The sequence below is a fragment of the Cricetulus griseus genome, chromosome 2 (assembly GCF_003668045.3).
Source record: "Cricetulus griseus strain 17A/GY chromosome 2, alternate assembly CriGri-PICRH-1.0, whole genome shotgun sequence".
NCBI classification, from domain to species: Eukaryota; Metazoa; Chordata; class Mammalia; order Rodentia; family Cricetidae; genus Cricetulus; species Cricetulus griseus.
Window position 1 is genome coordinate 244,336,063 of NC_048595.1, and position 12,195 is coordinate 244,348,257.

General features: G+C 41.7%; 1 protein-coding gene across 8 annotated transcripts in view; it reads right to left on the minus strand.

Moving 5' to 3' along the window:
* Window positions 1–334: 334 nt before the first annotated feature.
* Akap7 (A-kinase anchoring protein 7) overlaps window positions 335–12,195 on the minus strand; it is a 120,349-nt gene continuing 108,488 nt past the window's right edge. For 6 of the 8 annotated variants that reach the window (XM_027402901.2, XM_027402900.2, XM_027402904.2 and 3 more), the window contains one exon: window positions 1,492–2,411. In XM_027402901.2, coding sequence (XP_027258702.1) covers window positions 2,215–2,411 — 197 coding nt within the window. In that variant the 3' untranslated portion in view covers window positions 1,492–2,214. Of the gene's footprint in view, window positions 2,412–12,195 lie in introns of all 8 variants that reach the window. The other 2 variants (XR_003482818.2, XM_027402902.2) reach the window with 2 other exon arrangements.

Below are 12,195 nucleotides of genomic sequence, written 5' to 3' on the forward strand. Positions count from 1 at the left end.
TGGCTGGCTTCTTGGAGGGGTTCATAGCCAGTAGTTAGCAGATCTGTAATCTAGATGAACTTGTTCTCTCATCATTGTGATGAAGAGACTAGTGACACAGGGTTAGTTATTTCGAAGACCTCACTTTAGGTTGTCTTTGAATTTTCTGTTCTGCTGTTACTTGTGTATGAAGTTGACTAATGTGAGACCATGAAACAGTGGGAGTGGACGATGATGTGATCGCGTGCTTCCCTAGCACAAAGACAGGAAACAATGAAACCACAGAGACCCCGCTCGTGACTTTGGGACACCAACAAGCACCCAGTGGTTTCCAGAAGAAAGAAAAGGAAAAGCAGCAGGGGAAACAGTACATTTATTAAGAGGCATGGAAATGTAGGAACTCATAAAAGTATTACAATATGAATTAATGTAGTATCATTTACCCAGTGAAAAACAGCCAAAATCCACGAGCAAACTGGATTGTATAAGTGAGACGACTACACATTTGATCTCTAATCATTTCCTTCCCCCAACATCTATTAGTAGCAGCAACTTTTAAATGACTATTGAAAAAGCTGTTACAAATAAACATCACATGGGGAGAAACATTTTAAGTATGCTCTTTTAAAAATGAACCAGGGGCTGGAGAGATGGCTCAGCCGTTAAAGGTTAGGCTCACAACCAAAAAATACAAAAGTGAACCAGTGCAAACTATACAAATGGGGAAGAACACAGTGCAGCTTGGGGCTCATCTTCAGAAAAGCAGAAAATAAAAACACTGAACATTTGTTCCCTAAAAAATGAAAAAGCAAACTACATTTTCATCAGTGAAAAATAATACATGTGGATATCATAAACATTCTTAACCAGTGACTGCAATGATTACATTTATAAGTGTTCATTCAAGTACGGATACTCAATAAGCATTCAAATTCTCATCAAATGTAACATAACGTGAGACTGGACGAGCCTGGCCAATGCTAGTAAGAAAGGGTCATATCAACAGGAGGCAGGCGGCCCTTAGAATACTGTTGTTGGTTTTGTCTTGTTGTATTTTTGTCTACAAAGGATTTTTCATAATCAACGTTCTTTGCTTTTTGTTTTTTATCTGCAAGGACCCATGGAACATCTCACAACAGCTAACTAAGAAGTTATATCTATAAAATGAGTCAACACCCAAACAAACATTCTAAAACTCAACTTTAGCTGATGATGATGATAAGGCAAAAATATGTTTTCTTTGGCAAGAAGTTGTTGATTCCTTACCAAATGTTGGTTTGTGGGCTTTGTAGAAACTGTAAGAACACTTTGGTTATTTACCAAAGGGCTATGTGCTGGACTGAGAGTTCATAAGGTTTTTACCATCATAAGCAGTGAAGAGCTACAGCAAAGTCACACTGAAGTCAGCATCATCGTGTGATTACCATCATTAAGAACTCTTCCTTCGAAAAGCTCCTTCCTAATCATGGCCTGAGTCTCAGGCTTTAGCAAAAGTTCCTTTATCTGTTTCACTTTGGACTTCAGCTCCATCCTTTCTCGGTGCAAAGCTTCATTAATTAAGTCTTGGATCCCAACTGGTTTCTTGCCTAAGGGGAAAAAATTATATAATACATTTAAAGTTCAAATATCAATGAAATACATCAAATATGGCACACTGACTTATCAAAATAAGGCTGAAAAACCTTTAAAATGTTACCCACATTTCATAGAAAAGATTGCGTTTTGCCAAAAATATATAATTTACATGAAACTTAATTTACTGCAAATAAAGATTATGGTAAGAGTACAGTGGGGACAAATGTGAAACATTGTGGACTCACTACACACATGATCATTTCAACAGTGACAAACTGAACTCAGTACTTGATAGCTGTGTGCAAGTTTTGGCCTCAGATAAAGTAGTCAGATGCTCTAAGCAATGTAAACGGCAGTATTCCTTCGGCGGCGAGTCCAGTCCCTCGGCCCGCGTGCCTTCCGGAGGTGCCCCCTCGCCCTTGTGCATGCTTGATGGTACATGAACTCGGGACTGTTCTTCTGTAGACTAATTTCTTCTGCTGGCCCCAGCACCCCACTCTCTTCTGTTGTGTCGCAGCCACGCCGACACATCAATCATCGATGTGGTAGGCGATCTCCGGGGCTCGAACAAGACCCTTAAATAGCACATTGCAAGTCAGGCTGCGACTTCGCAGAGGGGCCGGGATGCTTTTCACAGAGCAGCTGGAATAGGCTCCACTCTCACTTCCTGTTGTTATCACTGCCTTTGCCATTCTGATTGGCCTCTTCAGCTTTGCTGGAGTTCCCCTCCCCCGGCTGCTTTTTGTTCTGCGTTTCTTCCAAATACTGCTGGACAGCCTTGAGCACGGCGTTCTCCACCAGCCTCTTACTGAGCCTGACCAGTTCAGCATCCTCAGGCTCCCCTCGGTCCTTCTCACCTACATTCCACAAGAGAAGAGAGGTCACTGAGCTCATATTGCCATAGCAACGAGGCCACCAGGCCCAGCTAGTTCAGCTAGTTAAAAGAGCAAGTGTCCTTCACTCTGCCAAATGGGATCTATAAATCCAACGAGAGTGGGTTGCCTTTTCTTATGACATTTGTCCAAGCATGAGCCTGTCTGTTGCTGAAGACAGTCCATTAGACATGCCCTGGCCCGAAATGCTGTGGCCTACCCATTTCCATAGGGCTTTTGTGTTCCTCTACTGCTTGTGCCTACCACCTGAGGTCCCAGGCACATGAATTCACCAAGGAGATCTGATCTGCTGTTCCCTCTCCAATGCTAATTACCAGGGAATCAAGAGTCCCTTGTCATCTCATGACTTGTGATCATTCATTTTAAGATGCTTGGCATAGATACCGGTTTTCTCCAGCACTCACATCAAGGCAAATGCAGTAACCAATGCCAGCAGCAGCAGTTTAAAACAGGACTGCAAGGCCAGCGTTCTGTGTTTAAAAATCTCCTGATGGTAACTTCCTAGATGTGACTGTTTTATGATCCTTCTGCTCTCCTGCTGGTGATGATCCAGGTGTATGTAAAGTATTCACATTACTCTTTTGAAAAAGAGCTACTTCTCCCATGTTCTCATGCTATACATCCCACCCTGCCACTCTCCAAATTGGGGAAAAGTAAAGGGCATCTTCCACTAAGTCCACTCAGCACACTCCCTCCCTCCAATGATGTAGGTTGGAAATCAGATGGATGGTGCTGAAGAAGCCATCACACTGCACACAGTAAGATGAGCTCATTGTGGGACAATCACCCAAGGGCTCATGATGACAAAGCCAGTGCTACATCTGCATGTTCGGGTCTGGGACAGGAGGAAAACAGTGAGTGTAAGCAGGAAGAGAGATACTGTTTTCTATCCTCATCTATAACAGGGCTTGGAGCACAAAAGATGTGCCAGAGGTAATTGCTGGTCCCATACTGCCTTCAGAGCCCAGTTATTTGTCTACACCACACATGCAGGACCAATTCTGCTGATAACCACACCCAACCTGCCTAGGGACAGATATCACCAATGAAAGTGAGGATGGGTTATGACCAACCTAGAGAGATGCCTTAGCAACTGCTTTGCCCTCAAATGTGGCAAGATGGTGCCGAAGATCAGAAGTCTAAGCACACGTGCAGTTCAAAACATGTTCAGAATTGAGTAAGCTATGACTTGGAGATAATTACAAAGAATCTACTAACCAGATACATCATGATATTCTGAAAAGAAAACATCATTACTAATATAGCTTTAGGCAAAGTTCAGATTTTACTAATAAGAATGCATGGGAATGTTGCCTCATAGTTAAAATATTTGCTTTCAATCTTATAGCACAATATTTACCCTGTAGGTGATATTTCCACATGCATTACATGCAACTATTTGTACAACAGCTCTTCAAATTTAAAAGAGAAAACCAGATGCTATCTAAGTGACTTTCAAAGCTCTGGAAATGACTTTCTAAATCTCTGACCTAGGTGCCACATCCAGGCCAGGGACTGTATTTTTATGGACAGCTCCAGAACTCTAGTCATCTTTCTCACTGGTAAGATAATAAGATTGGATTTAATTAATTAATAACCCATTCTCCAAAATCCCTCTCAGGTCTAATATTGTGTACCTTGTTGTTTCTGTCAATGTCTCTATGACTTTAAATGTTAAGACATTTGAAATACCCTGGGTTTGTGATACAGACTTGTATTCTCATATTCAGGCTAGTATGGTTCACAGAGGAAGACCCTGCCTCAACACCTTTCCTAAAGAGAGAAATTTGAAATATAAAAGCCTTCCCAGAAAATATTAATTTCCCTCCTGGCTGTTCTATTTTTGTTCATGCTTTTACTATTATCCAAGTCAATCAAACTGAAAACGTGCTTATCTTTGACACGTTCATCAGCACACGTAATTGCAGAACACTGTCAATATGTGCTTCACAATTTCTCCTGCCTACAAGGCACCTGACTAAATGCCTGTAGATTAACTTTTCTAAAATGTCCCTTTCAGACTGGGAGTGATGGCACACAACTCTAATCACAGTGCTTAGGAGGCAGAGTCAGGAGGATCTCAGTGAATTTGAGGCCAGCCTGATCTACAGACAGATCAAGCTCCAGGCCAGCCAGGGCTACATGGTGAGATCCTGTCTCAAAAACAAACAGACAAAAAACATTTAATCTGTTAATGAAAAAAATAAGATAAAATATCCCTTTCAGTCTCTACTTAGCAGGGAAACAAGCTTACATTTCAAGACTTTCCAAAACTTGCCCAAACAGCCACTATTGCCTCAGTTCCGTGGTTGAATTCCAATACCCTTAGAGGATTCAAGATCATTCCCTATCACTAGACAACCCTACCTTTCCCCTTCCAATCAAAATTACTCCATGAAACCTTCTTTGCCCTGCTCAGCTGATGGGCAAATTGCTACTGGATTCCAGTAACTCTGTATATATAGTACATGGTCATTGGGCTATTTATTCAACAAGTATGTCTAAAGTATCTACTATATGCCTATAGAAATATAGCCTATATTCTCTCAGCCTATAGAAAGGCAGCAGAGAATAAAACAAAATGAGATCATGTTGGCTTTCTTTAAATCTTTTATTAATTATGAACATTCTTTATGAATTCGCAAATATATAGTCCAGTGGCTGGGAAGATGGTTCAGTCAGGAACATGCCTGCATGCAAGCACAGGACCTGAGTTTGGATGCTGGGCACCCACATAAAAATCTGGGCACAGTGTACCCATCTGTAACCCTGGCACCGGGGAAGCAGAGAGAAGAGGAGCCCTGGAGCTTACCAGCCAACTAGTCTACCCCATTGGTAAACTCCAGATTTACTGAGACACCTTGTCTCCAAACATAAGGCAGAGTGTGATCAAGGAAACAGTTGGCCTCTATATGCACACATACACATGTGCGTGTATACCTGCGTGTACACATGCATCCACCCACAAGTACACGTATCTCCCCCCCCCCACACACACACACACAGGCTTGAGTACAGAAACTATGATAAGTCTCTGTTCCCTTCCTCTCTGCTAACAGATGGCACAGTTTATTCATCACAATAAGAGTTCAATAAATGTTTTTGGGGTTCTGCCTAGTGAATTTTTATTGAAATCCTTGAAAGCAGTAGCAACAGTTTTGAATGCTATTATCGCCCTATATAAATAGCACACTGTGGCCAGAAATTTACATGGCCACAAATTTACACGGCCAGAAATGTTAAATGTAAAATTAAATCTAAATAAGAGCAGAGAATTCCAGAATAATTCAAATATCTATGTGAAAAATCTAAATTAATTTTGCCTGATGAACCTGATCAATAAGACAAAATATTTCTCCCAATGATGATCAGAAATTAACAATCCACAATAACTAATTATTTCATTAACCAAACAAAGATAATCAAATTAGCAAATCTTCCAGATCAGACCTGGACTCAAGCTTCTCCACATACTTGCTGCAAACCCACTCAGTCTATTAATATTATCTCACAGCAACTGGGCGAGGTGCACACAATGATAATCATAGCACTCGGGGGGGGGGGGGGGTTCAGGCAGGAGGATGAGAAATTCAAGCTCATCCTGGACTACACGGAGAGCTTAGGGCCAGCTAGGACACATGGCACCCTGAAACGTTTGTATGTACGTGTACATGCATGCATGCACATGTGTGTCCTGGGAAGGCTTATCACAGAACTCTGTAAGAACGTCCTTGTCCAAGAAGTCAGAATCTTCATTTCAGCAAGAACTTGTCTTACAGTTTTCAGTATACTTACTTCAATGTACAGAGACATTTCAGACTAAAGTTATGCTATATTTTCCTCTGCCTAATACTTGCATAAGGACAGCAGTGTGTCATCCTAACCCACAAGACAAAGGCCATTCCCTGATGCCTCCATCACAGTTATGACAATATATACAACTCTCTTTTGATTCCAGCAAGATACTTACAAAAATATTCCTAACAAAAGAAAGCATCAAACTCATGGTCAAAACTATCCTTTCTTGGTTTACTGACTTTCATTCCTTCTTAACAGATGAACTTGTGCCGTTGATATCATATTGAGAAATCTGCCTGAAATATCTTTAGTGGTAGTGTTTGAGACTCGGTAGCCCAGGATGGCATGAAACACATTACATATTCTAGAATGGCCAAAACAGATGACAAGCCAGCGGTCTCAAACTTCCAAATGCAGAAATTATAGCATAAACTACTGTACCCAGCTACATGATTTCCATGAAAATCCTAAAAAAAAAATAAAAGTATAATAGAAATTCTTTTAAAACTACAAAACACAGTCAAATGTGGTAGCTTAGGCCAATAATCCTAGCATTTAGGAGGCTGTGACAGGAGGTAAGTGAGACTCTGGCCTGCACAACTCTGGGCTAAAAAATGAACTTATCCCAAAATATCATTCACTAAATGGGAATAAGTCTGCTCAACACAGTATGTCCTGAAAGGCACAAAGTTAAGATATTTTTCAACAAACTTCACATGAGCAATGAGGAGTACGCAACTCAATAAGAATGTGGCACCCTTTATTCATGGTCTGAACCTATTATTCTGGCTTTGTTTATGTTTACTTGAGTGCTTTGGTACCAATACAAGTCAGTGATAAGGTTAATTTTTTGTGATCATAAAACAAAAATAACTCATCAGTGGTGGCAAGAAAATTTCAGAGCGTCTAGGTGAGTCTTAGTATGGTTCCATTGGTCTTTTAACATACGAGTTGAGCTGACCCAACAAAATCTGGATTGATGTCACATGAAAGGCTCTAGAGATTGCCACTGCCTTCTGACAACATCTAAGTGCCTATTTGTACTGACAAGAATAAACCAATAGACAGTAAATTGATTTCTTAAGAAGCAGAAAATATAGCACAAGAATGAAAGAAGAGAGAGAGGATGAAGGAAGGGGGAAAGACACACACACACACACACACACACACACACACACACACACACACAGCGGGGACACATCAAAATGAGAACATCCACACCTGAGAACATTAGCAGCTGTCACTACACAAGTGTCAAAGCCTTATTTGGGAAAGCAGAGCTCCTCTGACCCCTGAGGCCACAGCAGAAGCTCTGTGGCTGTCACCATGCTACAAAAAGAACATATTCTATTATACTGTAAGCCCTATGGATTCTGTTTGCATTATCAAGAGAAAACACACACACAAAAGAAAAGCTGAGAGGTTTGTGAATGTTCAAAGGCATACACACAAAAGAAAAGCTGGTAGGAAGGCTTGGCTCCATCACGCCATGCCATGCCGAAAAACTATAAAAGGATGCATGGAACGACAGGCAGCAAGAAAAGAGGACAAGGTTCCCCAGGTCCAGCACCTGACCTAAGAGGCTTTCCAATGTGATTAAAATAATAATAGCAAGGAAGCAAAGGTCAGAAAATGGGAAGGAAGTACCCAGGGAGAAATGGAGTATTAAAAGCCACTGATACCTTTGATGGCCATGCCAATAACCCTAGCACTTGGAGGATAGAGGTTGGAGGAGCCATAGTTAGGGTTATCACCACTGGCTACCCAGTGAGTTCAAGACAAGCCTTGGTGGCAAGGATACATTGTCTCAAAATCAAAACAAACAAAAGCAACACAGAACCTGACACTGAAACAGCAGTGGGGGAAATGGGAGAGGTTGTTACTGTTGCCACAAAGAAAAGGCGCTGGGGCCCCATGGGCTTTCTGCTTCCATAAGCCTGTGCATCTCACACTAAACTGAAGTTGCCAACACTTGGTGTTAAAAGAATACCTCACCTAACTCTTGAGTGTTTTCAACAAAGGTGAAATCATGAGGCAAATGTGGGCAAGGTAGGCCTTGGGACACAGGTGACAAGACTGTGTGAGAAAAATGTGCCAGGCTGCCAGCAAAGGTGAGAGTGACAGAGGAGCATGTGTAGCCTGTAGGGCTTGACGGCAGTTCCCCACAAACAACTGCTCACAGTCACTGGGGACTGCAAAGCAGTCTGGAAAGCTGCCTTGGTGATGCTTTTGAATACTCAAAGATGGCCATACAGGTCTCAGTCAGGGCTGTTAAAATGGCCAGGCATGGCTGTCCCATGCCTGAATCACAGCACTAGGAAGATGGAGGTAGACGGGCTAAAAGTTAGGGAAAGTGTGAGTTACACTGTAAGGACTGGGGGCTGAAAACAAGTGAAGGAAAGGAATGAAAAGAACAACTTCCCTTGGATCTGAACGAAGGCTACCTCAGCATCTTCCCAGTACTTGCATATTTTACACTTGCTGTTCCAGAAACCTAATTATGAATATCTTGGAAGAGGACTTTTGCTCTTAACTGTGGTCATCTTGTCTTTTGTCTACCTAGTTAAAACGAGGCACTAACTACAGACCTGTGGGTTAGTCACAGAGTTATCATAGCACTCACATAGGCCTGCACATTTCCTATAATGAGGTGTGATAAAGGACAGGCAAGGCTTCTCTCAACATTAAACTGACACTGTCCCTGGACCCCTCTCTGCAGAAGGATTTGGCTGTATGTCCCAGGAAACCATTCACGTAAATGAAGCTGCTCTTGGTCAGCACCCAGGCTCTCTCTACAACACACCAATAAAACACTAAACCCCTTAGAATATAGTTTGATATAGGTATATTTGATTCTAGATTCAGTAAAAAGATGTATGTGGGGAAAGCATTGTGCTTCAGGTACAAAAGGGCACACAAGAGGAGAGGGCCACAGGTGGCGTGCCCTTCTATTCACACTCCCTTGCCAATTATAAACTGTGATGGGGACTGGAAAGCCACTAAAATGAGTATCAGCTGTCATCTTCAGAGAAATAGAGAGTAGATGAGGTCACACAAGCACATAGCCTGCAGTCTGGAGGGTCTGCGGCAGTTGTCCAGGCAGCCACAGCCAAAGCTGTCAACGAGGACAAAGTTAGGAGCCCTTTGGGTTTCTTTTTGGAAGGAGAAGGGACTTCTTATTCACACTTCTTATTAGCCCAGCCAGTACCTTCACTGAGTCCCATTACTCCCGAATTGCAGTATGGAGCCAGGTCCCTGGGCCACAGGTCCTCAGAGGAGCTCCCAACTCACATGGTTTAGGATGACTCCTATACCTGGGCCCTACAGACCATGGTTCATGTGTCATATCAAGGATGGGGAAAGACAAAGCTGTATTTGTAACTCAATTTCCCTAAGGACTCTCTTGCCTCCATTTTCCTAGGAGATGCTTCTCTTCTATAGTCCCTAATTCTGCAAATGACTCAAACTCAACAACTAAAGATCAGAGATTTTTTTTTTAAGGGGGCATTCAAGTATATAATTTATTTATTATGTATACAACATTCTGCTTCCATGTATATCTGCACACCAGAAGAGGGCACCAGATCTCATAATGGATGGTTGTGAGCCACCATGTGGTTGCTGGGAATTGAATTCAGGACCTCTGGAAGAGCAGTCGGTGCTCTTAACCTCTGAGCCATCTCTCCAGCCCCAAGGTCAGAGATTTTTTAATTTGGTTAAAACCAAGAGTTAACTATGGCATCTACCAAAAAATTCACTACGAATATAAAGGCACACACACACAAAAAATAATCAAAGGTAAAGGATGGGAGATGAACCACAGTGATGATGAACAAAAGAAGGCCAAATAATCCATACGGGACAATGCAGATTTCCGAGAACAGCTTGGAAATTATTACTTGAGAGAGATCATATAATATACAGGAATCAATTCAAGGGGGTATAAAATTCCCAAAAAGGAAAGTGCTCTCTGTCCATACTCCTATGCTAGAATACTAAGTAACCCACAATTTCCCACAGTTCTAGAGGAAATTCCAAAATCAAGGCTCTGGAATTTGCACTTGTGAGGGTCCCCTCTGTGTCCAGACATGGTAAAGGGCAGAAAGGCACACAGGCACCGAGGTGCTTGGCATGGCCCCTTTATCAAGGCCCCTGGTCCCATGCTGAAAGCCTCTCCCCTCCAATGCACCTCACTGGCAATACCTGGGTAGGAGAAGCATCCTCAAACTACAGCACATACATACCTGGGGCAAACGGACAGAATTAAAAAGTTAATGGAAAGTCTCTATTGCAGTTTGAGATTTCAAGACCACTCTCAAGAACTCATATGGCATGGCAAAATTCACGAAAATACAGATTTTTTTGAACTACACTAATACAAATCCACCTCAATAAAAATTATACAAGACCCCACTCTGCAACAGCAGAATAAAAATCATTTTTAGTGCATAGAAAAGGTTTGCGAGAGAGATCATTTTCTCAGCCATAAAGCAAGTTGGAAAATGAGGAAGCAGTGACTACACCCACTCCACAGTCTCAAGCCACAATAGCATCAAATAAGAAGTTCATAACAGATATCTCGAGAATCCTTCAATAAGGTTGAAGCTAAGCAACACCCCTCAAAACAGCTCAAAGACTGAAGATACTCAAAATAAATCCTATACTTTAAGGCTTTTAGTGGGGTTGAGGACTTAGCTCACGGTAGAGTGCTTGCCTAGCAAATGTATGGTCTTGGGTTCAGTCCTCAGCATTACTTAAAGATAGATATGAGCTAGATAGAGAATAGATATGAATAGACTCTCTGAAGGGAAGAATATAAATGAATGTGGGTATTTTGGCTAAATGGAAAACAAAACATACCCCAATTTTTAACAAAAGTCATACTATTAAGAACTTTATTAGAAAATTAGAAAACTTAAAGATCCATTACGAAAACTGCCACATCAACAACACAGAAAAAGAGAACTGCTTAACCCCAAGGTCAGCTTTACAGGAAGGATGCAGAGCTCGGTTTGGTCCCACCCTCCAAGAACCAGACTTTAGCTTGGGTGATTCTACAAAAAATCAATAACACTAAATGGGGAGTTGATTTTGGGAGCAGAAATCAGTGGAACTGGTAAAGCTTTATCTAGATCTAATTCGGGCACAAAAATTAGTTAAGCATGCCTTACTATCAGAAATGGGATGGAGACCGTCACCATCAACTATACAAACATTGAGATTAATATTTAAATACATGAGCAATTTTATCCCGGGACAAACAAGATGACACAGTGTCTGTCCTTGAAAGACACAAACTATCCCACTGCATTTCAGAGGGGAAAAGAAAATTGGTGAGCTGAATAACCTGCACCTGTTAAAGAAACCAATTATTGAAAATCAGGAGAAGAGCCCAGAAAGCTGGTTGTACTGAAGAAAGAAAGAAAAAAATTACCAGACATTTTAGGAAGAAACCTTAGCAATTCACAGTCCGCAGGGGAGGGGTCAAATCGGGTTCGCTGACTAGTCTCATGCTTGTCACTCTGCAATTAGCCCGTGGATGACTTCCTGACACCTCACTATTTTAAGGGACATCTCAACTGCAATGTGTGTAATCTCACAGCTGCAGGCCTGCTTCTCAGTTGCTTTTCTTGTGAATCATAGTTTTCTGTTGTGTTCAATATCAAAATATTTTCCATAAAATTGACTGGAGTGACTTGTGAGTGTAAATGGGAGCCAAATAAATTGTTTTTCTTTTTCCCTCCTGTGTATCAGACATATCATCTACTGCAATCTGCTCAAGAGTAAAAACTAAATAGGCACCCAGCATGAGAGTGGCAGGTGATCACTATCTCTGTTGTTGGAATCTGCTTCATGGGGGTGCCAGACTCTCTGCAGTTCGTTTTCCTGGGGACTTGCTCTGTGTTCTTTGTAGCATCTACTTGAGTCCACATTATAAATCCCTATCATA